General features: G+C 44.5%; 1 protein-coding gene and 1 long non-coding RNA gene across 2 annotated transcripts in view; one reads left to right on the forward strand and one right to left on the reverse strand.

The window, feature by feature from the left end:
• F13A1 (coagulation factor XIII A chain) overlaps positions 1–27,537 on the reverse strand; it is a 160,983-nt gene that overhangs the window by 23,525 nt on the left and 109,921 nt on the right. Inside the window, exons 9-12 of the mRNA XM_017884150.1 lie at positions 23,911–24,014; positions 22,484–22,572; positions 14,768–14,921; positions 6,977–7,264 (exon numbers count right to left, since the gene is read on the reverse strand). Coding sequence (XP_017739639.1) covers positions 6,977–7,264; positions 14,768–14,921; positions 22,484–22,572; positions 23,911–24,014 — 635 coding nt within the window. The remainder of the gene's footprint in view (positions 1–6,976; positions 7,265–14,767; positions 14,922–22,483; positions 22,573–23,910; positions 24,015–27,537) is intronic.
• LOC108537037 (uncharacterized) lies at positions 4–19,809 on the forward strand. Its single transcript, XR_001887695.1, has 6 exons — positions 4–118; positions 531–750; positions 5,421–5,613; positions 15,200–15,366; positions 18,241–18,536; positions 19,693–19,809. It is a non-coding gene; the product is annotated as an uncharacterized LOC108537037 (long non-coding RNA).

Genomic DNA, 27,537 nt, shown 5'->3' on the forward strand with positions numbered 1-27,537 from the left:
GCAGGAGAAAACACACACGGGCCTGGCATCAAGACTTGAGACAGCGTCTACTTTACTTTTCCCCAAGTTTCCCCATCCTTCCCACATTAGCCTGGAAGCCACCAGGAACACAGCAAAGGTAAGGGGCAAGTGGAACGAAGAGTCAATTGGGGATCAGCTGTCCTGCTTCTTAGGTAAAGAATGTGCTGGAAATTTAATATTCACTGAAGTCTTACTGGAGAAAATGTGTCAAACCTTCCAAACAGTTCTTTTGCTGTTGTAAAAGAAATGCCATGGAAAAGATGTGATTTTTGTGGCAAGGAAGGATCAAGGGGTTTTAACGGTGGCTTTGATTTGGGCTGGGATCATCCCAAAATGGACCACGTGGGGTGCAGAAGTCCAAGGCCCCCATTCCACACGTGATCCCCTTGTCGAATAAGAAGTGTCTCACCTAGGCCATGGGCCACACTCAGACAAAACTGTCAACTACATAAACATTGTAGCACTCCACATTTTCTCTCCAATCTGATCTCATGATTTTTCTATTTAAGAGAAGGAAGCTGTTGAAACCAGTGTCTACCAAAGGCATTCAACGATCTCCAAACCTCTGTTTGTGATTTAGAAGACCTCTGTGCCAAACGATTGTTCTCTCAGTGGAAACCAGTCACTGATGTCAGATTTCTAGGTCCTGGGGACAAGCCAATGAGAATGACATTTGGAGAATGGGGAGTGGTCCTGGCTCCCCTCCAATTACCATCTGGGCTGAGGATGGTGAGTTCTATCTTGTGGCTCTGGCTCACTTTCTCTCTCTAACTCCCATTTCCCACTGTCCAGGATTCTAGTGAGCAATGGGCAGTTTCTCTGTAGGCTGAGCCCAGGTGTGTACTCGCTGCTACCCGGTCGGAGCCAGATGCCTGCATGTGCCGACAGCTGGCAGACCCTGCAGGTGAATGGGTGGCTCATTCCTCCATCCCCAGCCACAGGGAACAGACTCTATGAACCTCCACAGAACTGAATGTCTTTACTGCTTTCATTCTCAATTTCTGGCTTTTGCCAAAGACTTCTCCTTTCTGTGGAAGTTATTGAAGGAAACAGCTTCATGGCCAACAATTCCAGTGCAGAGGGTAATACATTTTAGTCTGCTGTACTGAACAGCAGTTTGCAGGAGCATGGAGTGCCTGTGGATGGGCATGCACCAGAGCAGAGAGCAGGGCCCCTCACTCCCCACTGGCTCGAAGGTGTGGGTACATTGAGCCATGCCCATCATCTGTAGAGGAACTCTCACACCTGTGCTGGATCTGCAGCAACTGGCTCTGGACCTTGAAGACCAAGAGGCTGGGAAGGCCTCTGCCTTGGGCAACACTTCTATTTGGAAGTCGCTTTCCAGATGTGTAAGTGCTGTGCCTGCTTCCAAGACTTCAGATTGAAGAGTCCTCAGTCTTGGCTCTATATCACAATCACCTGGGGACCTTAAAGACCTACCAAACTGGATCTCATTCCAGGCCAATTAAATCAGAGCCTTGGAGGACCCAGACACCTGTATTTTTAAAAGCTCTGCAGCTGACTCTGATGTGCAGCCAGGGTTGAGAAGGGTCCCTCCAACAACCAGGGTCATCGTTGTAGAATCAGCCCTGCCGACAGCCTGGGTTCCAGTGGAAGAGATGGCTTTCCAGTCTAGGTCTTTGCTGTTCCTCCACCTGGGAGCTTGTTACAGATGCAGGTTCTCTGACTGCTTACTGCACCACTGAAGTCAGGATCTGCATTTGAATAAGACCCCAGACAATGCCTATTCAAGTGTGAGATGCTCTGAGAGACGGGAGGTTCTAACAGCAGAAGGGGCAAGTTAGGGCCAGAGTTAGGGTGGACTGAGGACTACCTGGATTTTAAATTGAAAGGCCTGCATCCTGGGAACCCCATCAATCCCTGCAAAACTAGAAAGGTTGGTCATTGTAGACTAGCAGTTGTCAATAGCGGGCAATGTTACCCCCAGGGGACATTTGGCAATGTCTGGAGACCTTTTTGATTGTCGCAACTGGGGTGGAGGGTGAGTTACTACTGGAATCTGGTGGATAGCGGCCAAAAATGCTGCTAAACATCTACAATGCACAGGATAGTACCACAACAAAGTATCCAGCCCATAATGTCAATGGTGCTGAAACCAAGCAACCCTGCATACAGCAGGTGGATTATCAGAATGTATTGGTCTATTTTAGGCAAGCACTAAAGAGCTAGCTTTGTTGGCTTGATTTCTGGAGCAGAGCTGTTCTATTTAGCTCTTTAAAGCTATGACCTTGCCTTGACCTTGGCCTCCAGGTCCTGCCTTTTGGAATGACCGGCTCTTATTGCTGTCTTTGGACCTAAGCCTGGACCCTGCTTCCTCCTTGGCTCGCCTTGTGATTAATAGTCTAGATAAGTGAGGTTCTGGCCTTCTATTGGTTACAGCCTCAGATGAGCATAAATAGCCAGTTTGTCGTGTCTCTAGATAGAATGGATGAAATGGCAAGGTGGAAGGCCTCGAAGAACCTGCATTTTGCCTCTAGCTGCCTCCAGTAATAACAATAATAAAATGACTTCCTCTGGCTATTTCTAGAGGACTGTGTTTGACCACTGGGTTTCTTTTGGCTAGTGGGATATGACTTCTTTACAGAGGCTCTTGCTATCTTTATAATCTCGGTATCAGGACCCTCTCTTCTCTGAGGTAGAAAACTCCCTAAGTCATAGCACTAAAGAAACCAGGCTGTGCTTCAGAGCCCAAGAGAACAGTGCTTCTGAAATAGTATGTTATGTAAGTGCTGTGTTTTGCCACTGCACAAGAAATTGTTCTAGATAAAGTTGATTAAACGTGGCAAGAGAAGGAGGAATAGGTTTTCGCGCTATGAGCGGTGGGGCTGGGATGCTGCCAATATCATTTACGGTGTCTGGGGAAAGCCAAGGGAGACACAGACTGGAGCTGCCTCATCTCTTTTCCAAAAAGCAAAGAAAACTAAATATAGCCAAGTGGAAATGATAGCACCTTTGAAGGTACGGAGAGGTTTAAGTTATTCAGATCTCCCAAGCTGATTCTAGCACACGCATTCCCTTTAATCATCAATCTGGAAAGTATGCCTCCCATTCTACTTGGAAAACTTTCTTTGCAACAGGGGCATCTAAGAATGCTTGATCAAGGCCTAAAGTTATGTGGCTTTTTGCAATATACTGCAATTTAATTTATATTTCAGTACACAATTTATTGCTCAGAGTTAATGCCACCTGCCTGCAGGGCAAAGGAACAAAGAGTCCCCAGTTCCCTTCAAGTTATTCAGGACAAGCTGGGGCTGGCCAAGTGAGTGGGAGATGTGTTCCCATGGACTCGGGTGGAGGTTTGGTCAGCTGTCCCTAGGTCAGTAACTGAGAGAATGATATCATTCTGCTCACCCATACAAGCTCGTTCTTTAATTGGATTAGAGAGGGAAGGGGAAGGAGATTACGAGACAGGACACTTGTGAGGTGGGAAAAGGGCTGACATTTGGTTCTTTGTCTAAGGATCTGTGCTAGACTCCAGGTAATGGGGGCACAAGGAAGGGAACTGGCTCACTTGGGGCCAAGTTTACACTGAACTGGCTCACTGTCACTGCTATTATTTGTCTACTCTATTATCTGCTTTGCCTCTCATTGCTGTTTAGGGGCTTGAACACATCGACTCATCTTTCCAGCTTCAGTTTCCCCAAATGTAAACATGTTGGAAGTTACCATTTACTGAGAGTCTACCATGTGCCAAACGTTTCACATTTATCACTCATCTGGTTTCCTCCACACCCTCCTTCTCTAACACCACATATCCAGTCCATCAGCCAATCAGGCGGGCTCCACCTTCAGCACATGCCCGGATGGGACTAGTTCTCACTGCTTCCATCACTAGTATCAGCACCTCTCAGTGGAGTGACTGCAGAAACATCCTACCAGTCTCTAACCTTCAGCCCTACTTCCTCTTTAGTCTCTTTTCAACACAGAAGCCAGTGGTCTTTTCAACACAGAAGCCAGTGGTCTTTTCAAAACCTAAGTTAGATTATGCCACATTTCTGCTCAAAACTCTCTAAAGGCCCTCAGCTCACTGAAAATAAAAACCAAAGACCTTATAAAGGCCTACAATTCTTTATATGGTCTGCATCCAGCACTGCCTCCTTGCCACCTTTGTTCCTGATTCTGGCTCCTTCCTGCTCATTGAACACATCAGACATGCTCTGGCCCCAGGGCCTTTGCACATATGGTTTCTTCTTCTGACCTTCAGTCAGGTCTCTGTTAAATGTCACCCTATTAGAGAGGTTTTTTTTTTTCTGACCACCTCCACAAGTACTCCCTGTTTTCCTTAACCTGCTTTATATTTCTATTACCCATATAACTATACTATAGATTCACTTGTTTGTTTGGTTCCCCATGAGATCACAAATTCAGTAAGAATAGGCATTGCTGTGTCTCCAGCATAAAACAGAACCCGGACTTGCAAGCACTAAATAAAGGTTTGGGGAATGAATCAAGAGCTCTGTGGTGTGCATGCTATTGTTCCCCTTTGCAGATGAGGGGAGAGAGCTCAGAGTGCTTAAGTAACTTGGTCAGGAAACACAGCTGGTAGGTTACACAGTCATCGCTTACATCCAGAATTCTCTATTTGCAAAACTCTCTGAAATCAAATGTGGCTGCCTATTTTAAACAATCCCCATGACTGTTGTCCTCTTCAGTCCTTTACACTGACTATTCTTTTCCATGAAAATTACCTTTACTACCCTAGGAATAAGAAAAGTGCCAAATCTTTCAGTTTCAAAAAAAAAAAAAAAAAAAAAAAAAAAAACAAGCAACAACAAAAAAAAACACTATTAGTGATTTTTTTTTTTTTTTTTTTTTTGAGGATGAAGTCGTCGCTCTGTCCCCAGGCTGGAGTGCAGTGGCACGATCTTAGTACCTCTACCTCCTGAGTTCAGATGATTCTCCTGTCTTAGCCTCCCAAGTAGCTGGGATTACAGGCACCTGCCACAACGCCTGGATAATTTTTTGTATTTTTAGTAGAGATGAGGTTTCACCACGCAGGCCAGGCTGGTCTGGAGCTCCTGACCTCAGGTGATCCCCCCGCCTCAGGCTCCCAAAGTGCTGGGATTACAGGCATGAGCCACCGCGCCTGGCCCCACTATAGTGATTTCTTAATTGTTAGTTCTATTACTGAAGCTAGGGAGATTTGCTTCCTTCAAATTTGAGTAAGTTCCTTGGAATCAGGATTTTTAAAAACAGTTTCTCATTTTTCTGGGAATATTTTCTGAAACCTCAGCAAGGGTACCATGATCTGTGACAGCCACAAAATCCAGAGAGCTTGAGAGCAATTGAGACTTGTGGCTTGGCCATCCCAGGGGAGTGTATTAGTTTTGCTTGCTTTTGCTTTGTCAAAATTGTTATTTGTACACTTTTCTTTTCAGTGCCACACATCAGGCCAACAGAACTTGGTGCCCCAAAGTGTCAAGGTCCTTTGCAACCTGCTCTAACTCATGCTCTGCCTGGAGACCAGTTTCTTCCAATTGACTCGTGTTGTCCATCGTGTGGTCAACTATTGTGTCCACCAAATATGAACTTCCTAGGAAATATGATTTTTTTGAGATTGTAATCCCCAAGGTAAGCTGCAGCATGTGGACCCTGATCTTCTTAAAATATTCTGTTTTTATAGTGAAGAAAATGCTTGGAAGGATGTGTATGCAAGGACGAGAAAGAGGCCCCACAAGAGATGGCAGAGGCAGAAAACCCCTTCATAGGCCCCTCCTAGATGACATTTATTTGTCTCTAGCCTCCTTTTTTTCTTTTTGATACAGAGTCTTGGTCTGTCACCCAGGCTGGAGTGCAGTGGCACGATCTTGGCTCACTGCAACCTTGGCCTCCTGGGTTCAAGCAATTCTCCTGCCTCAGTCTCCTGAGTAGCTGAGACTACAGGTGCCTGCCACCGTGCCTGGCTAATTTTTGTTTTAGCAGAGATGGGGTTTCACCATGTTGGCCAGGCTGGTCTCGAACTCCTGACCTCAGATGATCTGCCAACCTTGGCCTCCCAAAGTGCTGGGATTAGAGGCGACAGCATTTTTAAGAAGCGGCCTGTGTGCAGCGTGTAGATCTTCCTGCCTTTTGAATGGGAAAGCAAAGCACACCATTCATTCTGGACGGCCCCCAAAAGACTTCACTAACTTGGGAGAGAGGCATCAGCAGAGGGCCTGTTTCTGAGATGGATCATTTAGATCCATGCTCCACAAACTCTCCTGTACACTCCAGTCCCCTTGGGATCTTGTCAAAACATAGTTTTTGATTCAGAGGTGTGGGGTGGGACATGAGATTCAGGATTAAAAAAAAAAAAAAAGCCAGATGCTGATGCAGCTGGCTCATGCACCACACTTTGAATGGCAAGAAGTTACATTTAATTCTCACGACTCAGGGACTCTAGGCTTTGAAAATTTCAATGCTCACTTCTGTGCATGAGATGTGAAGATGAAAGTGGAGGCTTTTGGGTCGAGTGTGGTGGCTGATGCCTGTAATCCCAGCACTTTGGCAGGCCGAGGTGGGCGGATCACCTGAGGTCAGGAGTTTGAGATCAGCCTGGCCAACATAGTGAAACCCCGTCTCTACCAAAAATACAAAAAATTGCCAGGCATAGTGGCAGGTGCCTGTAATCCCAGTTACTTGGGAGGCTGAGACAGGAGAATTACTTGAACCCGGGAGGTGAAGGTTGCAGTGAGCCGAGACCACACCATTGCACTCCAGCCTGTGTGTCAGAGCGAGATTCCATCTCAAAAAAAAAAAAAAAAAAAAAAAAAAAAAAAAAAAAAAAAAAAAGTGGAGGTTTTTGCAGAATAAGTGAGTTCTCCCTGTGAGGCTCACACTTCTGAGATATTGGGGGAACTTTAACTTTGATATGAAGCTATAATGGGCATTAACACCTAGCAAGACAGGGGCCAGACAGCAAGTCTCAAAGAGAACCACACCATTGTTAGCTTACAGGACAAGGGCTCCAGCGTCACGTCGAACGTCTCCTTCTTGAATTCTGCCTTCGAGACCCCGGTGTAGAAGGTGATGTTGGCTGAGAGATAAGCTGTGATGGTGTAATGGTTGTGGCTGTTGTTCCGGAAGGTGATGGTGAGCTTGAGGTCTTTTCCCAGCACGGCATTTTCCACTTCAAAGTCCATGTCAACTTTGGACCTCGATTTCATGACACCCTCTGTGTTGAGGGGCTTTTTAGCTCCGTACATCAGGGCAGTTTCTAGGGCCAATCTCTCTTCTTCTTGACCTGGGGGAGATCCAGAGATAATGACAGGGAAAAATACAATCCACCACAGAGAAAGTCACATTAATGGATGCACTGTGTGCTGCCCTTGTTGGGGTGCTTCTATAAAACCAGCTTCAGACCTCCCGGGAGGCAGGTGCCATTATTATTCCTATGTTATAAATTCTGCAATGTCAGATTCCCAGAGTCAGTGACCAGCCTAGACTGCGAGTTAAGAGGTGACAGTGTTGGGATCTATCCAGAAAGGGGTTTCTCTGGGGCCACTATTTCAGGGGGTGGGAGGTAAAATTGGCAATGTGTATCTCTTCTTAAACTGTGGTGTCAGTTTGCTTGCCTTCCTTAGTCCCAGCCATGTGGCTAGAATTTGGGGACCTCTAACAATTGGGAATAATTGCCTCTTGCCATTCCACCTCCTGCAATGTAACTTTTCCCTCGGATTTGTGAATCCCCTCTCCCAATAAGACCTGTCTTCCTCATCTCTCCTTCCACTTGGGCCTGTCCCACTTGCTCTTTGCTGAGCTGATCCTTGAGGGCTCCTGCCCTGTTCTTCCCTATCTTACTCAGTTGCCATTGTCCCCAACGCCCATGCTGTGGCAGAAGGCAGAAATCACTGTTTACCAAAACTTGCATCCCCCAGTCCCCAAGGATGCTGGGCTCTGGCAAGACACTAAAAAGGCGACCCTGCCCAAGGTGCTTTGGTCAGATCCCTTGGAGGGGCACTAGTTGTCCAGCGCCTCCTGGAGATGTTCTCCACCTTCATTAGCAGATTAGAGGTTCTAAGTGAAGCCCAGCAGCAAGGACACCTCTTTGCTTTTCTTTACACAAGGTTTCCCAAACTCATCTGACACTGAGGTCAGTTTTTCGAGGGACATCTATTGACATATGGTGGTGCACCTAAGTTCTAATGCAGTTTGAGGTGTATGTGCTGCTTTTACGAAAATGTTTTGTGCAGGGTTTCCAAAGTGGTTGTGATGGAGATGAAGGGAGGAAGAGGAGGATAGTAAGCTCTGGAAGAAGAAAAACATAGCTTTGTCTAAGTGAGGAGGCAAAAAATACAGATACAAGTCAGGTCGCAGAGGGAGCTTGTGCCTCAGACACTGAGAAGCTGGGACGATGGTCCTTACAGAGCCTTGGACAAAAGGCTTTGCCTTGGGGACAGGGCTCATGCAGATGTGAGGGATGGGTCATTATCCTCTTTTCCATCCTAAATACCTTTGGGTTAGTGTTTGTGCATCCCTAAAGATAGAGATGAGAAGATGAAGGCAAATTCCTTGGCTTGTAAAAACTAGGCTTTAGAATGGCTAGTGAAAAAAATCACTTTAAAATAAGAATCCTACCTTTTATAATTATGCTAGTTTAAAGGTACTCTCTTCTACTTTATCTAGTTCATAATGAAATGCAATGGTGACTGAGAGGTCAATGAATCACCACAACCCTCACTGAGGGCTAGCTGTGTGCCAAGCACCGGGATAAGTGCTTATTGTGCCTTGTGTCATTTGATCCTCATAACAACTCTACAAGACAGACACTATTATTACCATCACTTTCCTTGTTTGTAAAATAAGCATGTCTACATCCTAGGTTTATTAGGTGAATTAGAGGTAGTAGATATATAATACATGGAAGCTACTCTGCAAAGACAGAGAAAATGCCAGAAGGCATTGCATACAAATGTGAATGTGTATTTGTGTGTGTGTGTGTGTGTGTGTATTAACGATTTCCCTGATTGTCAAGACTGCAAGAATGTGCCAGGAACTGTTAGTCTAGGACAAGCATCGGCTAGAGCACTCAGAGGGAGATAAGAAAAAGGGAAGGAGGGGTGAGGACAAGGGAAGTGCAGTGAAATGTTTTAGCAGAAATCATCTGGCCAATAGATCCATGAGAAGAGAGCATTAATGATGATCACTTTGGATGGGGGCCAAATATGCATTGAGGCAAAATGCAGGAGGCAAATTCGAGCAGCAGGAACATATCAGAGAGGAGCTGAGCTGGCCGAGGTGAGGGGAATGGGAGAAGAAGCCTTGAGGCCAGCTATTAGCAACTTCACGACCTGCCATGGGTGGAGGAACCTGGAGCTTCCTTCTGGGGAAGCAGCAGCCTCTGTGAGCAGAGACCGCCAGGCAGAGGCAGGCTGGGGCTGTTCCAGGAAGCGCAGGCCCAGAGTGGAGAAAACAACTGCAGGCTTTCCCAGAGCCTGGCAGAGTAATTCCTGTTTCTCTACAGTTATGCTCTATGCTCTGGCATCTTACATAATTCAGGGCCACAGGCAACATTTTAGTGCTATGAAAGATTTATCCAAAGCCAGATTTTATTTTCTGAGATTCTTCTACAGCCTCTGGGTGCAAAGTCAAAAATATCTTTCCATTAACTAGGATGTAATAAAAGAGCCCTTTTACGTTGGATGAAGCTTCTTCTCATTGTTCTGGCTTTAGCTCCACTGTCACCTCCCCTGTCCTCCCCGTCTTACCTTGTGTAATGTGTCCCCAAATTCTAGTCCTCTCGGCTCTCCCTAACACATACCTGGCTTTATTTCCTCTTCCTTGTCACAGTACTAGTTACTATGTGACGTTATCTTCCCTGCTGGAATGCAAGCTCCATGAGAACAGAGACATGATATGGCTTCTCCACCTCTGCATCCCCAGGCCCTGAAACCCAGCCTGGCACAGAGGATCTGAAGGATTGAGGTTTGGAGAAGCACTTTGCTTTCAGCCAGAGACAAAATTTTCCTCTTCATAATGGTCCAGTTTAGGACATTTTATGTTCAACTAAGCCCAGCTGTGAAAGTGCCTCCCCAGTAACCATTCATTCAAATCATCTCACGCTGTTGGAAACTCCATAATGTTCCAAACACCGTGCTGGGCACTAGGCACAGAGGAGAGACACAGCCTTTCCCTTACTGGTGCAGAAGGAACAAGTGAAGAGCAATCCCAGCACAGATGTGTTCACCACAGATGCTGGGATGAAGGTTGGCCTGCAGTGCATGGGGACGGGAAGGGGCGTGGGAGGCTTCTCAGAGTTCTTGGAGCCCTGGCAAGGCCTAGGAGGCAGGGGGGGCTTGGCTTGTTGGAGGAACTGCTAGCAGGTCCCTGGCCTCTGCATATAATACCTGTGGGGGCATGCTCAGGAGGTGCAGTCACCAGGTGCCAAAAAGCCACTTAGCAAGAGGCTCTGTGAGTTAGGACTGGATGCCCTGGAGGCCACAGGGAGAGAGGGGGTGGGGGTTTTAAGCAGTGCTGGAAGAGGCTCAGGTTTTTTTGTTTGTTTGTTTTGTTTTGTTTTTATGCGTTTATAGAGGTTTTAAAAATTTTTTCATTATACTTTAAGTTCTAGAGTACATGTGCACAACGTGCAGGTTTGCTACCTATGTATACATGTGCCATGTTGGTGTGCTGCACCCATTAACTCATCATCTACATTAGGTATTTCTCCTGAGGCTATCTCTCCCCCGTCCCCCCACCCCACAACCGCTGGGTGTGTGATGTCCCCCTTCCTGTGTCCAAGTGATCTCATTGTTCAGTTCCCACCTATGTCCCACCTATGAGTGAGAACATGCGGTGTTGCGGTGTTTGTTTTTCTGTTCTTGCGATAGTTTGCTGAGAATGGTTTCCAGCTGCAGAGGCCCAGGTTTATATTTCAGATATTACTTTGGCAGCAAGGCAAGGGCTAGACTGAGGAAAGGAGGGCCTGAGGAAGTAAGGTGGAATTGGGAAGCTAGAGCAAGTATTTTTCCAGGAGAAAACTAATCATAGGCCAAATGAATAGGAGTAGTATGGCAGGAATAATAGAATTACTAGTAATAGGGGAAACTTTTATTGGACACTTATTATGTGTCAGGCACTATATTAAGAGTTGTACACACCAGATAATGTTTAATTTTCAGGCTACGATGCTGGAGGGGAGGGGATGCATTTGAGAACGATTTCAGAGGGGACATTTCAAGGATTTGTTGCTTGACTCATTCTTAAGTAGCTAAATTTGAGTGGATGGTGGTTCTCTTCACCAGAGTAGGGGCAGTGGGAGAAACAGATCTGAGGTGAGGGAGGGAGTGAGAGGTGTCATTTGGGAAGTTCCAAGTCAGGTTTCTGTGGGACATTTAGGTAAAGTCCAGGTGGAGACACAGACATGGGGTGATCAGTATATACGTGAACATTAACACCAGCTATGTGGGAAGAACTTCAGGTGGGTGGGAATGGAGTTCAAGGATAGAAGCCTAGAATGAAGTGGCATTGGAAGGGGCTGAAGAAAGGGGAAAGCTTATAGTCAAAAAGAGATGGGAAAAGAGGGTCAGGTGGGAGGGAGTGGAACCAGGAGAAAGTAACATTGTAGAAACAAAGAGAAGACAGAATTGTAAGGAAAGGGAGTGAACAACAGCACCAGGAAGTGTAGGAAGGTCAAGTAAGCTGAAGTCTGACAATTGGGTGGTCTTGGCAACCTTGAGAACAACTTCAAGGATGTGCTGGTAACAGAAATCAGGACAGAGTGTGTGCGGAAGGAGTGGAGAAGGAACACAGCAGGATGCAAGTCCAGGCAGCGCTCCAGGACGGCAAGGAGGCGAGGAGGAAGAGACAGTGGTGAAAAAGATTTTTGTAATTTTGTTTAAAACACAGCAGACATTTGAGCCTGCTTAAATGCTGATTGGAAGGAGACAATAGAGAAGGAGAGGTGGAAATACCAGTGACCCTGGGAGTAAAGAGGGAATGGGATCAACACATTGTTATCAAAGAAGATATTGCCACTGGAGAAGTCTTCAGAATTCTGGTTTTCAAAGTCTTATCATTTCTTAATTGTATATCTCGAAAAAAGTTATAAAATTAATAATAAGCTTTAGTAAGTTGAAGTGAAAATGATCTTTCCATGATTTAATTCATTAAAATAGTTAATTCCTAAATGTAGTAATACCTTTGTTTCCTGTGATTCTACTCATTTCCATATTTTGGTGTCTACACTCAGCATTTATGGATCAGAGAAATTATAAGAGATTCAATGGTGAGAATCAGGGTGGGAAGCACCGGGCCACGGATATGACGAGTCCTCACTGCATGCCAGTGGCCAGTGGCGGCTATCAATCCCTCTATCCCACCATACTCAGATGCAGTCTTCGTATTCTTCTCAAAACAACACTCTACTTGGTCATTTCCAAAGTTCCAGCTTGAAATGTATATGCCACCCTTGATTAAGGAACTATCCACTTGGGGTCAAACTCCAGCCCAGAAGCAGGATGGGTTGTCTCTTACAACCATCTGTGTGGATTTAGGGATTCTTCCAGTTGGACCAGACCTCCACACTGTCCCTCTCCCTCAGCCTTGCCTTCTTGCTAAACTCCAGAGGCCTGGACCTCAGATGTCTTCCTCATGCAGTGCGGACACATTTTGTTTTAATTTGGCATCCACCCCCAGCCAAGCCCCTGACTCCTGTTTCGTGGACTGGGTTTTGGTCTTTCCTCTCATGGCATCTGATTCTGTCCCATTCCTGAGTTGGCCTTCACTGTCACCTCCATGCTGACAGCTAATGGCAGCTGTGCTCAGCTCCATGGTTTCCACGAGACATCCGTCATGTGGACAGCTCGCTTCCTGCTGCCCCCAGCTGCCTGTAGGTGCAACTTTTGTTCACTACTCTATCGGGTCAGGACTTATTCCAAATAGGACAGTTCTCACCCCAATCCCTGCCTTACTGCCTTTTCCTGGGGACCTCTTTCCCCAGCTTCATCTGCCAATTCTTGTATGTCCTTTGGGCTTAGTGAGCTCATCACTAACTTCCTCCACGAGGCCTTCCCTGACTGCCAATTCTTGGCTGGGAGCCCTTCTCTGCACCCGGCAGCACCTGTCCACCCTGTGCCAGAGCAATTCTCACCCAGCACAGTGAGGGCTGCCTTCTGCTTTTCTCCCCAGCTGCATGGGAAGGCAGGGCTGTGCATGTGTCCAGCTCTACACAGCGCTGGAAGATGGCAGGTGGTAAGAGCCAGCTGTCGTGTGGATGAATGTATGAATGAGTGGATGTTGCAGCTAACTTTTCTATGAACTTTCTTTTTTGTTTTTCCAAACATTTTTTTGCTTATAACTATAGTAAGAGGGCATTTCTTGTTTGTTTTGTTTTATTTACACTTATATTGTTTTAAATTTTCCTTTAAGGAAAAATACAAATGACAAAAAAAAACACAACAAAAGAGGAGAGAGCGAGAGAGCAAAAAAAAAAAAAAAAAAAAACCTTTTGTATCTGTGTTATGCAATGGATGATAACCAACAGAAAAGGAAAATGAAGCATTTCAAAAATACAGTGAAAATTCACTAGTTCAGATAACAAAAATTCTGACTTTCTGAGACTATGCACAAGTGTTCTCAATTCAGCAAGCTTCTTCTTTATAGTGCAAATTACTTTTGTAAATAAGAGCAGGACAACTGTCTAAAATATTTAAAACAAATTCTGCACTCCTTAACACTTCATGGATTCCAATGAATATTTAGGTATATGTAACTACTTGTCATTTTTAACCATTCACTAAAGTAAATACTCCTGAGAACCTCTGGCAGTGAATCATTTGCAAAATATATTGCATGTTCGCCATGAAGACACCCACGGTCCTCTGGTTCCTGGCCACTGCTGGCCTCGGGCAGCTTTGTCTCCAGTCACTGGGCATTCTGAGCCTGCAGGACCCTAAACATACAGGGCTGCTTCACGCCTCGTAACTTTGATCTGTTTAGCTTTCTTTAACTGAGGTCCACGACTTCGCTTCTCAAGTCTTTCTTTCTCTGAAACAGTTGGACTAAAGGTCCCTACCTTTTGTTTCCAAAGACCCCTCTGCACAATAATCCTATCACTCAGACCAGGACAGGAACTGGGTCCTGCTCACTGCTGGGATCTCCAGCACCAAACCAATTACAGGCATAGAGTGGACACTAAGCATTGATTGAGATAGAATTAAACTCAGTAGTGCCATTTGAAACATTCTATGCAATAAAAGTCAACAAAAATCCACCATGACATTATTTTATAATTGAAACTGGCATTCGGCCTAATTGTCCTGAGTTAGAGAGATTATATTGTCCTATTAATATTGTATTATCTACTTTGTAGTATTCCATGATAATGTAATGGAACAATGTATGTGAAAATAACTGGTAAAGTACTAAACAAATGTGAAGTTGTTATTTTAATTTCTATTATTGAACTAAAATTATGTTAGTTACATAGTGTTTTCTAATAGGATTATTTAAAATTAAGGTTCTTATGAGCAAGAACATATTCTATATTCTGTTAAAATAGATATGACTTTAAATCAAATCATTTCACAAGCCATGTGAATGAGAATCTTGCCCAAAGCAAGCTAGCAAACTACAATGAAAAATTACATATGTGATGTGTCTTTCACGCATGAAAGTTTATACTTCTGCTGTTGCTACCAAATGCTGCAAATGCCAGTGCGCTCTCTGGAACTCATCTCTGAGTGACAATGAATAAGTACTAAGTGGACTTGGGCAAATAAATCTTCATTCAGTGGTAGTAAATTACCTTCTTGGAATTTGTAAGTATCAGTAATATCCATCATGCCATCTCCTCCAATTTGTTTGGTCACAATTAATTTCCCAATGTGGGTGGCATCCACATTTTCCACCACATGAGTGCCATCTTTCTTAGCTGTAATGTAAATGAGGTCGCTGTTGACCTGAAAACAGGAGAGGAGAGCATTAGCCATCATCACATGCCTGTTGTTGCTAAAGTCTTTAACTGTCCATAATGCAGTCGTCTAGAGATCTCTGGAGCTGACACGCCCCTTTCTTCAACAACATTGGATTTGTATCATAGGACCAAACAGATTTTGAATATATTCTAAAGGCGAATCTAATTTATTTAGCAGTACTTTAAATAAAATTTATTTGAGGCTGAGACAATACATTGCCTAAGAAGCAACCATTTTTCTCTCTCCTCTGTCTTCCTGACAAGTCCTACCTCTCATGGGAGAGAAGACAACGCCATGCCACCATGCCCATCGCTTGCTTCCCTGGACTGCTTTTGGGCTAACTGTGACTACGTGACCAACTACTAGGAGGAAGAGGAAGTCTGCTAGGTGACTTCTGGGAGACATTTTTCCCCTTTGAAAAAGGAGAGAGGTACATGCATGAGTTTGCCCTTCCCTTTCTGCTTTCAGGTGTTTGCAGGTGGAGTGAAGGAATGCTTGAAGCTGCTGTGGCCATCGTGAGACAGTGAACAGAAACATGGCCGACAATGAGAAGGTGGCAGAGTAGAAAGCTGAGAGGCTTTTGGGTATTTGGTGGACTTAATGATGCTGTTAAATGGCTAAGCCAGCATCAGGACCACCTATTTCAGGATTTCTTATATGAGAAAAATGAGTCCCCATCTGTTTCAGCCACATCAGTTCTGCTACTTGAAGCCAAAAGTATTTAAATTGAACAATAACATTAAATGATCTAGGAGGAACTCAGTCTATTTTCTATTGGTCTAGCCACTAAAATGTGCTATTTGTGGGACTTGGAAATAGTGTCTTGGGGCCATGCTGGCTGCCCCCAAGCTCTCCCAAGGCCCTGATTTACCACTCTACTTTCTAGAGACAATGACTAATGTGTGCCTGAAAGCTGACTCCACCAGAGTCTTTTATTACATATTTTACAATCACTTTCTTGAGAATTCCATTTATTATCATGGAAGCAGGCAGGAAGCGTGAATTGTACTGCTAATAGTCATTGATGTATTTACTAAATGTTTCCCAAGCTCCTCTCCAAGCCTCAGTTACCCACTCTTTAAATAGGGTGACAATAACTCCTTCTTCATAGGATGATTGGCAGCATTAACAGAAACAAACGCACATACATTACTTATCACAGTGTCTGGCATAGAGTAAATGCTCAATAAATGTTATTGACCATAATATATTATTATATTGTTCAAGGATTCAGAATCCTAATGATGAACAAAATAGATTTGATCTCTGCCATTATAGAGTTTATGTTCTAGTAAGCATGATTCTGTGCATCAGAGTCACCTGGAGAACTTCTGAAAAAAAAAATAGATGTCTGATTAAGGAGGTGGGACCTAAATCACGTGAGGCCCTAAAGCCATTATATTTTACAAAAGGTCTCACACAATTCTGTTGGACAGTCAGGCTTGAGAAGCCCTGCAATATAGTACAATAAGTACCATGAAAGAAAAAGTACAAGATACTTTGGACATGGGGCAGTGGGGTCAGGGGTTGGCTAGATAGCAACAGCCAAGGTGAAACCTAGATGGCCTTTGAGAGGAACACTAGATTTGCTGCAAGAAACCTGGGTTCCCATAGTGGGCGTGTCCTTGTAGAAAGTGCATGTTAATCTCTATGAACTTCAGTTCCTGATTCTACAAAATAAAAATGATTAAACTTGTTCTGTCAATTTTATGGGAGCATTTTAGGTCAGAGTGAGATAAGATCTATGTGAACATGACTTATACATTTCAAAATTGAGTAAAAAATATAATAGTCATCATTAGGTAATGGAGAAACTTGAAAATACATCCCTAGGTTTTAAAGTTGAGGTTAAAGAGAGCAATTTTACTTTCTCACAGAATGTTCTGAGTGCACATGAAATTGGATTTCTACTAAAGAGGAGATAGCCAACATTTATTGCATGCCTACAATGTTTCAGGGACATTTTATAAAGGATTTAGTTTGAACCTCACAACAACAAGCCTGTGAGGTATTGTAAACGTATTATGGATGAGGGCACCAAGACTCAGAAGGGGAGGCAGAGTGTTTGTGGTTTCATGGCTGGGAGCTGGTGGAGAAGAAGCACAAGCCCTGGGCCAGCCCATAGCCTGGCCCTTGGCCTTCACAGCACACTGCCTCTCCTATACCACCCTGCGGGAGCATGAGCACCAGCTTGAGTGGTGAGATGGTTCCACGCTTGCAGCTCAGATTTCTGAGGCTGATAAATGGTGGCCCTGCTCCTCAGCAGAGCAGCCAGAACTTGGTGGTGCTAGCCACATGTTGTGAAAGGCTGAAACGTGAAGTCAGGAATCAGGACAGCAGATACCTGTGGAATACTAATCGTTTTGGAAACTAAATGAACTGCCTGAGAATTCTGGCATTCCCTCTGGAGGAAGCCATGTCAGTACAAACAGCGACCTCTTCCACTTTCAAATTGTAGCAACAATAATGATAAATATCATCTTAATCCTTGTAACAGCTTATGGTTTTCCAGGGAGACAAGCTAAATATGAAAGTGGCTAGCTCCTGCTGCCCCCCCCCCCCCCCGCCACCTTGAATATGGTTTCAGAAACTTATGTAGGCTAAAATCTCAGGACAGATCAACAGCACTGTCCTTTGTTGAGAGAGGAGAGGGGAAACACCCATATGAGGTGGCTTCTGTATATGTATGTTGGGGTGGTATGTGGAGGGAAATTATTCTTTCCAAGTGACATTAGCAAGCTTTCTTTTTGGTTTCAGCCTGTAGTGGAATGTTTCTCTATTCTGGCTGTACTAGAAAATCATCTAGGAGCTTTAAAAAGCATCAAATGATTGGCCCCACCCAAAATCAACGGACTCTCGTGGTAGAACAGTAGCTAAGTTCAGAGTGTATGGTGAGGAATATTGGACTTAGGCTGTGTGACTTTGGATGAGTTACTGAATCTCTCTGAGTCTACCTTCCTTGCAGGGCTGGTGGATAGATTGGTACTACTTGTGAAAGCCCTACGTTTAAGGCTAATTTCTCTTCCTTCTTTTGAATGTAATATAATATTAGTGATCACCTTTTTCTACCCCTACACTTGAAGAAGTTATCATCACACAAAACCTGGGCATTGGTGCATGAAATTGGGTATTCTTTTCACAACACCAAACCCTTGCCCCTTAAGTACAGGCACTTCCTACATAGTAGCCTCTACCATTGGTCAGGGCCATAGGTTCTCAGCACAGGTGGAGTGGGAAGGAGGCTTGGGGGCTGCTCTCTGCAAATGTCCATCCGGGCCCATAGAATGTGAACATTTGTCCACAGGTGGCGGAAGATATGCTCTTCACCACTGAGGCTGGAGACATGCTCTTGCTTTCAGGACCCTGGACAGAGTTTGCTTGGGTTTGTTCCTTGGTTCCCAAGTGCAGATAACCTCATCTGCATGCTCTGCAGAGAAAATGCTACTTCTCAGAGGGCACATGGAGGCAGTGAATGCCCTCCTGGACCAGGAGGCCTTCCTGGCACTGGACCCTAGATCCTGTTCTCAGCAATGAAGAGACAACAGCTTCTACCTTCATGGAGCTCATATGCTAGAAGGGAGAAATGGAATACACACTAAGGTAGGAGGATGAAAACAACAGGGCAGATAGTGATATTTTAGGTGGAGTGGGGTGGGGTGAGTGAAGGCCTCTTTGAAGAGGTGACCAGAGCAGAGACTTGAGTGAGAGAGGGAACAAAGCATGCAAAGCATTCTTCCTCCATAGAGTGAAAGATAGTGAGGGGAGCCTTCCTAGCAAAAGGAACAGTATGTCTAAAAGTGCTGAACCAAGAGGATGTGTGGATGCTTTCCAAAGAGCAAAAAGCTCAGTATGGCTGGAGGGAAATGAACAAGGGATGAAGTGGAAGGGAAGCCATGGAATCTTGTAAGAATTTACGTTCAATTTTATTGTAAGGGTGGCGGAACTCCACTAGAAGGGTTGGGACAGGAGTGTGAAGTTTTTATTTACATTTAAAGAATGATTCTGGTGATCTGTGGAGAATAGACAGAAAAGCAGCAAGAGGGGGATCAGGGAGATGAGTTAGGAGGTAACTTCATGGAGCTTAGTGCTGTACAGAGTTCAAAGGGTAATGATAGAGATTGTAGAAGTGGCTGGATTTATGATAATTTTTGGAAGGTAATTTTGGCAAGATGCATAAGGGAGGTTAAGAAGGAAAGCTAAAATAATTTCAAAGTTTTATATGCTATTTGAATAAATGACAGGATTATTTTACAGCCAAGTAGGAGATGCCAAATAATGGGCTGCATCTGATAAGATAGTAGCAAAATAAACAAGTTTGAATTGAGAATGAATAATCTACAGGAAAACATCTCCACTTATTGTATAAGAGAACTGCTGACCCACAGTAGAGGAGGGCTTAGCTTCTTGAGTGATGAGATGGTTGCTGTGGTCCCAGGGAGCCAGTTATTGCTCCTGTCAAAATCATCTCAGTGCCAGGGAGGGCAGACAGGAGTATGTGTACGTGTGGGTGCACATGGGTGCGTGCATGCATGCATGTGTGTGTGCACAGGTGTGTGTGTATGTTTGTGAGTTCGGGGTGGAGTGGTGTGAAAGAGGTCAGCAGAATTAATCAGAAGTTAGGACAGAAGAGAGTTATCTTTGGCAAGAAGGAGAGAGTTATTCACTAAGAACCCCTGAGGGCTTAGTGAACATGGAATCTTGGAATATGACTTCAGACACTTAGAACAGCTCTCCTTTCCTCTCACCTCTTTGGAAGCCCTAGGCCACCATGAGCTGGGGAGCTAAGAGGCAGATGGGTCTTCAGATCTACAGGAACCCACTGCAGCAGCGAGGGCATGGGAAGGGAGGGGTAAGAGAAATAAGCTTCAAGCCCTGGCAGAAATCCAGAAATGTGGAGAGTGAACTTCCAAAGTGGAGGAGGACAGAAAAAAGGAACAGAAGGTAAGATATTTTCCAGGCATATCCCTCTTCTTTTTAGGCTCTGCTTTCACTCACGGAGACCAAGGCCCTGGGAAAACTAAAAAATAGTCAATGAACATGATGCTTGATCAAGCCCGGAAATGAGTAAGGAATGACCAAGAAAGTCAGCATGCTGGGAGGGAAGAGAAGGCGAGCTGACGCAGCAAGGAGGAGGGAAAGCAGAGAGAGCTGCAGACTCCAACCTGAGTCATGTCAACTCGTATGACGCTCTCCATGGGGCCCCACTGCAGGCACCCTTGAGAAAAGATTCCTCATCCACTTTTCATCGGCTCAAACATCTCTTAAAAATGGCTCAGCCCTGGAGTGCAGCCCGTGCCAAAGCAACAAATTGTACCCTCTGTCAGACACGCCTCTGCAGTGGGTGAGAAAGGAGTAATTATAATCGGCAAATCCTGATGACATTCATAACACCCCGATCTATATTTCATAATAGCAAAAAGCCTTTGCATTTACAGCTATTAGGCAGCTCACTCGTGGAGGGAGGTCCTTCTTCTTCTTTGCAGCAACAAAGCATAATAAACAGCTGAATACAAGGCTTTGTGGATTTCAGAGTGATCTCCTCATAAGAGGCCCTCGTAGCATCATAAACTATCAAATGGCAGCTGGGGAGGTTTATGGAAATCTTCAAATCCCAAAGTGAAATTGAGGGGATAAAATTCCAAGTCCAGTAAGCTTGGTCTTCAAAGGCTTCTATAAATTGTCATGGCAGGTACGATGAGATGAACACTGGTCTTTTGTATGTTTCAAATTCCTGATCTTGCTGTCTGAATTTTGACGCTTGTTTTGCCTTCTAAATAATAATATTTCTCAGTCCTGCCTCCTCGTTTCCTCATTATTGCCACTTGTCTAGCTCAGGCCCTTTCCATCTCTGGCTTGGAGGGATGACCAGCTCTCTAGATGTTCCCTACAACTTTGTAACAACCCCTCCAATCCATGTTCCACAAGGCTGCCAGCACCTTGCCCAGGTTCCTGCCCAGTGAAAACTCTCCCTCACTTACAGGAGGGACAAGGAGCAAGTTTCTCAGGGAGGTCCCCAGCACTGAGTTCCTTCAGCCTCCACCTTCCAACACCCCTGATGCATCCTAGTGAGTCATCACAGCTTTCAACTGCCCCCACACAGCATTCAGATGCTCAACTCATACCCCCTGCTTAGTACTCCTCCCGTCCTCTGACTGCTTTCTAATCCCTTTGCCTAATCATCCCTCCTTCCCCTGTGGTCCCAGAGTTCTCTGCTCCTACTGTCTGGGAACACTTCCACAGGCATCCTCACTGTCTGTTCCCAGGTCGCCCTTCCTTCCTAGACGGTGTCTTGTGGTCTTTGCCATCCTGCTTCAGTTCTTGGCCTCTACTTCTCAACTCATGCATAGTATGAATGCAGATCTGTGCTCTCTACACAGCCCACCTGACAATTAATTCCATAGCATCACTGGTATTGTTGGCATTTCACGTTCGGTGTGTTTGTGCCCTGTCACCTGGCATCTAGAAATATGTTTCTTAGAGACCTGAACCTTAGAATTCCCCCCAGTACAGTGCCTGGTGTACATTAATATAACTATTTACTCCTCCCAGAGTACTAGAGTGCAATGGTTACCAGTATGCGTTCAGACATCTGCCTGGCTTCAAATCTTAGCACCGCTGTTTATTAGCTAGATGATTGTGAGAAAGTCACTTAACCACTCTCTGCCTTGATTTTCTTTTCTGTAAAATGGGAAGAATGATATTAACAATTTTAGAGGGTTGCTAAGAGCATCCAAAGGTAGGCAAAGTGAGCGACATTATTTCAGTGTATTTATTGGTGCAAATATACCCTAGGGAAGTCCTGCCTCTCAGTCTTTCAAGTCTTCCAAGGCTGGCAGCCCAGCCTTCTCCTTTACCCAGTATCTCTTATATTTAATTTGATCTTCAGAACTCTCCTTGAATATCCTTTAACAGCCTCTTCTGCTTCCAGTCCCTGCCTAGTTCTTCTGAAATTGCAGAGCCTTTGCCCAGGCATTCACATCAACCCTGTAGGTGGGTTGTATTCTTTTAGAGCAGCCTCCAGGTTCCCCTTCCTCCTTTGGCAACTCAACCCTCCCTCCCTGGCCACGGGCAATGGTGTAGGATGGCAGAACATAGATTGCAAAGGCCAGGGTAAGACCATGGTTGGGTGTGTGTTGTGGATTTTGTTCTACATGGATTGCTGGACTAGTCCCAGAGGGAAGTAGCATGTCCTGAAATTTCAATTCATGACCCGTCTCTACCAATGGTTAGTTGAGAGATCCATTAGTCATATAATTTCTCTGGAGTAGTTGATACCTACTTCATGGGTGCAGAGAACTAAGCTAATGGTAGTAAAGCATTTACTTTTGGGAGTAGGAATCCCAAAACATCAAGAAAAGAAAAATATTAAACAAGAACTGCATTTAGCGTTAATAACCTGGAAGTTGGAATAATGCCTAGTTACCTTCGTCAACACGAAGCATACACTATGTACCTGGAAAACTTAGAAGCAACAACTTTTAGCTTACTCTTTCAGGTGTTAAGAAGTTGGGAAGAAAAACAGCACTTTCCTCCAGCTTCCCGCTTACCTCTGCAAAAACAAAAGGTGCATCAAATTGGAAGCAGACGTGGCCATGCTTGATGGCTTGAACCGAGGCGGGGCCGCACCGATACATGCCTGCATTGCACAGAGGAAGGGCGGTGTGAGTTTCTCATCTCCAGTTCTGTCCAGATACTGCAAGATGCATGGCACTGAGGGTGACTCTGTAGAGACCAGTGTCTCTACACTTCATTGTTGATTTAGCCCAAACTCTTTCCAAGGCTCAAGAGAATCCATTGGCTATGCTTCCTCAAGCCAAAAATTGAAGCCATGGAAATAAATACAAGACAACACTATTCCTGCATCTACTGGGCCACCTACAGACACATACCCAGGTGTGTTCATGCCAAGCAGATGACTTACACAGCATTTATCTCTTGTTCAGGTGGTATCTGAAATGTTGGAAATGTTGACGTGTCCTCTGTGGTTGTGTTGCTGTTGCTGTTTGTTTTGCTTTTTGTCTTTTGGTTTTGGACATTATGAACATAAGTCAAGTTTAACTGGAGAATCTGGACATTACCTGTGCATTTTGGCCATGCCCGCCGTGCACGTAGGAAGTCAGAAGGCCCATGTTACTCTTCTAAAATCCTTTAAATTTTTACCACCTATCCATAGTTAATAAGAGATCAGCTGCTATTAGTCATCTCGAAAGTGTCCCCATGATATACATACCAGAACACCAGAAAGTGCTAAACTTTATTCCTTAAAGTCTAGGATTATAACATGGTTTCACTATAAATATGCACCGAATGTTTATGCATGTGTGCCCATCAATATATCAACACCTGAGGAAATGAACATAATATCCACAATATCCACAGTCTACTGATTCTTTATATTATCATATTAAAGAGAGATGGAGGCTTATGATGTGATTTTGTAAAAATCTGGGGGAGGCCAGAGCTGCAGCTGTTTAGCATAGTTGGCAAGTTAGAAGACAAATACCCACATACTCAAGCTTTGGAGGAAATCACACGACATAAAAGGAGGCCAGGTTCTGGAAAAACAACAATTTAAAGGATGATCTATAATTATTTTTCGAGTTCTCTATTTTCTCTACTGCTTTATATCTTATCGGTGCATACCATGAAGGGCTGAAGTATGTTTTATCGCCTAGTAAAAATGCTTACAGATATTTTCTCTCCTGTCTTCGAAACTGCTTAGCAAAGCAAGAATGGATGAATTATATGTTGTTTTATATTCTTTTTCTAAAATTTATAAAATAATCAGGGTAAAGCTGACTATTGAAATGAAATTAAACCTGATTGGAAGGTAGCTAATACTGCGCATGTGCCCAGGAAGCACACTTCAGATGTTGGCTCCCAACGGGTGTGGTTCCCACACACCAAATGCAAGCATAAAAGCAAAATAAAGATCAGCGATGAAGCGTTTCCCGGAGGGAGGACACAATTTTACCATCGCTATTTTCCTGGGGGGTGCTGTCCACAGCTTGCCAGCCTCCAAATCCAACGGGAAGGTCAGGCCTTGTCATCCATGCTTCATTCCAGCAGTGGTAGTTCCTTAGAAAACACAAGCCCAGAGAGGTTAAACTTCCCTTCACACCCAATGCTCCAAGAGACCAAGAAGTGATGGCCAGGCGCAGTGGCTCATGCTTATAAACCCAGCAATTTGGGAGGCCAAGGCAGGCGGGTCTACGAGGTCAAGAGATCAAGACCATCCTGGCCAACATGGTGAAACCCCATCTCTACTAAAAATACAAAAATTAGTTGGGTGTGGTGGCACGCCTGTAATCCCAGCTACTTGGGAGGTTGAGGCAGGAGAATCACTGGAACCCGGGATGTGGAGGTTACGGTGAGCCGAGATTGCGCTACTGCACTCCAGCCTGGTGACAGAGGGAGAGACTCCGTCTCAAAAAAATAAATAAATAAATAAAAAATAAACAAAAATAAAAATAAATAAAACAAAAAATAAATGAAGAAGTGACCCCAAATCCTGTGCATATGCTATCTACAGATTACTAGAATAGTTTAAGCCAAATCTGGGAGCTCCTGGAGAGATCCTGGGGCTCTAGACTTGGGTTTTCTGGGCAGATTCTTTCTCATTGGCATCCCTTGGGACAGTCATATGGCTGGATGTCTCTTTCTCCCTGCTAAGAGTAGCTTTAAGGCCACCCAAAGATATTTGAATCAGTGCATTAAACAGTTTTAATCTCAACCATTCTCTGCTGACTAATGAAACAGAACTTACTACGTACAGAAGGAGTAGGGAAGAAAAGTTAACCAAATCTGAAATATTTATTTTGAACTTTTTAATATAGTTCCTATTTGGAAAAAGCATATTCCTTTGTAGCAATTAAGCAATAAATACTTGTGTTTATGGTCTTAGACCATTACCATAGAAACTATAACAATTATCCCTGACTATAATTTTCTACAATTTCCATCTCATGTCCAACAAGAAGAATAGGTTGTCAGGGTGAATATCTCTTTACCCTTTATTAAAGCTGGGAAACCCAGGGGCTAAGGGCCATGGAAAACTTCTCAGGACTTTGAATATGACCCTGGAAGCAAGAGCATGGAATAAAATGTCATCACGAATCATATTATTATGTCCTTGGAAAGACCTGAAATTATATGACAGTACGGAATTAAATGAGAGCACATTAACCCCTCAGCACTATAGAAAATGTTCATATAGTAATAAAGATTTAACAATGCGGTGAGGTAGTTACTGCAGTCTTTGTTTATGGCACTGATGAATCTCAGGTTCAACTACCATGGGTCCCTTCTCTAGACGCCCTTCAATGTCACTTGTTTCCCCATGCTCCCATCTTTCTCTGAGTGCAGCCCACTTCTGATGGGCTCAGGAGATATTAATTTCACTATGTACCCACTATACACCAGGCACCTTGCTAGGTGCTGGAGATTCAAAGATGATCAAAACATAGATTCTTACCCATAAAGACCCTCACAATCTAGGAGAAATGACAAACCTGTAAACCAATGATCAAAACTGTCATAGGTTTGCCGTGAGGCTTAAATAAACTAATACATGTATTTTGGGAGGCGAGAATTCTACCACTGAACCACCAATGCCTCTAATACATGTATTTTGAACGGGGACTGGCATGTGATAAGTGCTCAAAAATGGTAACTCTCAGACTTTGAAAAATAATTAATTTAAATGATCCGTGGTAAAATGGGAGTTCATTTGGGATGCCACGGAGTCTCAGTGGAGCAAAGTCTCCAGGTATTTGGGAAGTGATATTTGAGCTGAGGGTTGAAAGATAAATGGGAGTTTAGGAGGTCAACAAAAGGAGGAAGAACAAAGTTGCAGTGGCATGAAATAGCCACCATGGTGTGTTTGGGGAACTGTCTGCTGTGTGTTGTGGCTGGAGCATAGCATGTTTGAATATTCAAGTGCATAGGAGGAGAACAGTGATGGCAGGCAATGCCCGGAACTAAAAAATACATACAACACTTCCTTAGTGCCAAGTGCTGTTCTAAAACCCTCATGGATATTAACACATCTGATGTCCCTAGCACCCTATAAGAACAGTACTATTGGCCGGGGGCAGTGGCTCACGCCTGTAACCCCAGCACTTTGGGAGGACGAGGTGGGTGGATCACGAGGTCAGGAGATCGAGACCATCCTGGCTGACATGGTGAAACCCCGTCTCTACTAAAAATACAAAAAAGTAGCCGAGTGTGATGGCGGGTGCCTGTGGTCCCAGCTACTCGGGAAACTGAGGCAGGAGAATGGCGCGAACTCACGAGGCGGAGCTTGCAGTGAGCTGAGATTGCACCCCTGCACTCCAGCCTGGGCGACAGAGCAAGACTGTCTCAAAAAAAAAAAAAAAAAATTCAGTACTGTTATAATTACCCTCAGTTTATAGGGGAGGAAGTTGAACCCCAGGAAGGCTAAGAAACTTGCTGAGGCCACACAGCTAGTTAGTGACAGAGCTCTGAAATCCATACTCTTCAACACTGAGCTATGACATAGGTGAGGATAAGATTGTGAAATCCTTTGATATCAAATTAAACATCCGTGCTTTATTCTTAGGCAATGAAAAGCCATTGGAATAATTTAAGAAGAGATAAATTTGCAAATCTCTGTTCATGGAAGATGGATGGAGAGGCAAGACTAGAGATTGAGCTGAGTCCTCCCCTGCTGTCCCGCACCCCTGAAGAACTGCAATAGTCTACAGTGGACCAGAAAGGCATTCAGGTGACCAGCACCATGGAGAGGGAGAGAAGCCATTGGGAGGTACAACCCACAGGTTTAGGGAGATGTGAGGGGACTTGGATGAGTTGGGGAAGACTTTTGCCTGTCCAAGGAGTATGATGGTTTTCTTTACCAAGACTGTGAATAAAAAAGGAAGAGAAGAAAGTCTGTGTTGGGACTGGTGGTGATGGGTGGGTGACCAGCTCAATTCTGGACAGGATGAGCTGGAGTGCCTGTGGAAAATCCAGGAGATGAGGTCTAAGAGGCATTTTTGTCTACACTTGTGATGCTCTGGATTGGATGAAGAGGAGGAGGAGATTATGGGAGTATTGGTGGGTGGTGGAGGAGGGTTGGGCAAAACCAGCTGACGAATGAGGAGGGAAAGAAGAGGAGGGAAGAAAGAGGTAGGTTCTTCCTTAAGAGTGACCTAGAGGCTGGGCACAGTGGCTCACACCAGTAATCCCAGCATTTTAGGAGGCCGAGGCAGGAGAATTGCTTGAGCCCAGGAGTTTGAGACTATCATGGGCAGCATGGTGAAACCCTGTCTCTACTAAAGATACAAAAGGTAGCTGACTTGTAGTCTCAGCTACTTGAGGGGCTGAGTGGGAGGATCACTTGAGCCCAGGAGATCAAGGCTTCTGTGAGCCATGATTGCACCACTGCACTCCATCCTGGAAGACAGAGTGAGACCCTGTCTAAAAAAAAAAAAGAAAAAGAAAAAGAAAAAAAAGAGTGACCTAGGTTGTAAGAGAGAAGAAAAGATAAGGCAGTGTCTACCATGTAATGCAGTGCAGGGAAGGCCGTTTTGGTTATTTTTAAGTTAGAAGAGACTGAGGCATGTTCATGGAGGAAGAACTG

This window comes from Rhinopithecus bieti, unplaced genomic scaffold, assembly GCF_001698545.2.
Source record: "Rhinopithecus bieti isolate Rb0 unplaced genomic scaffold, ASM169854v2 scaffold_14232, whole genome shotgun sequence".
Taxonomy (NCBI): Eukaryota; Metazoa; Chordata; class Mammalia; order Primates; family Cercopithecidae; genus Rhinopithecus; species Rhinopithecus bieti.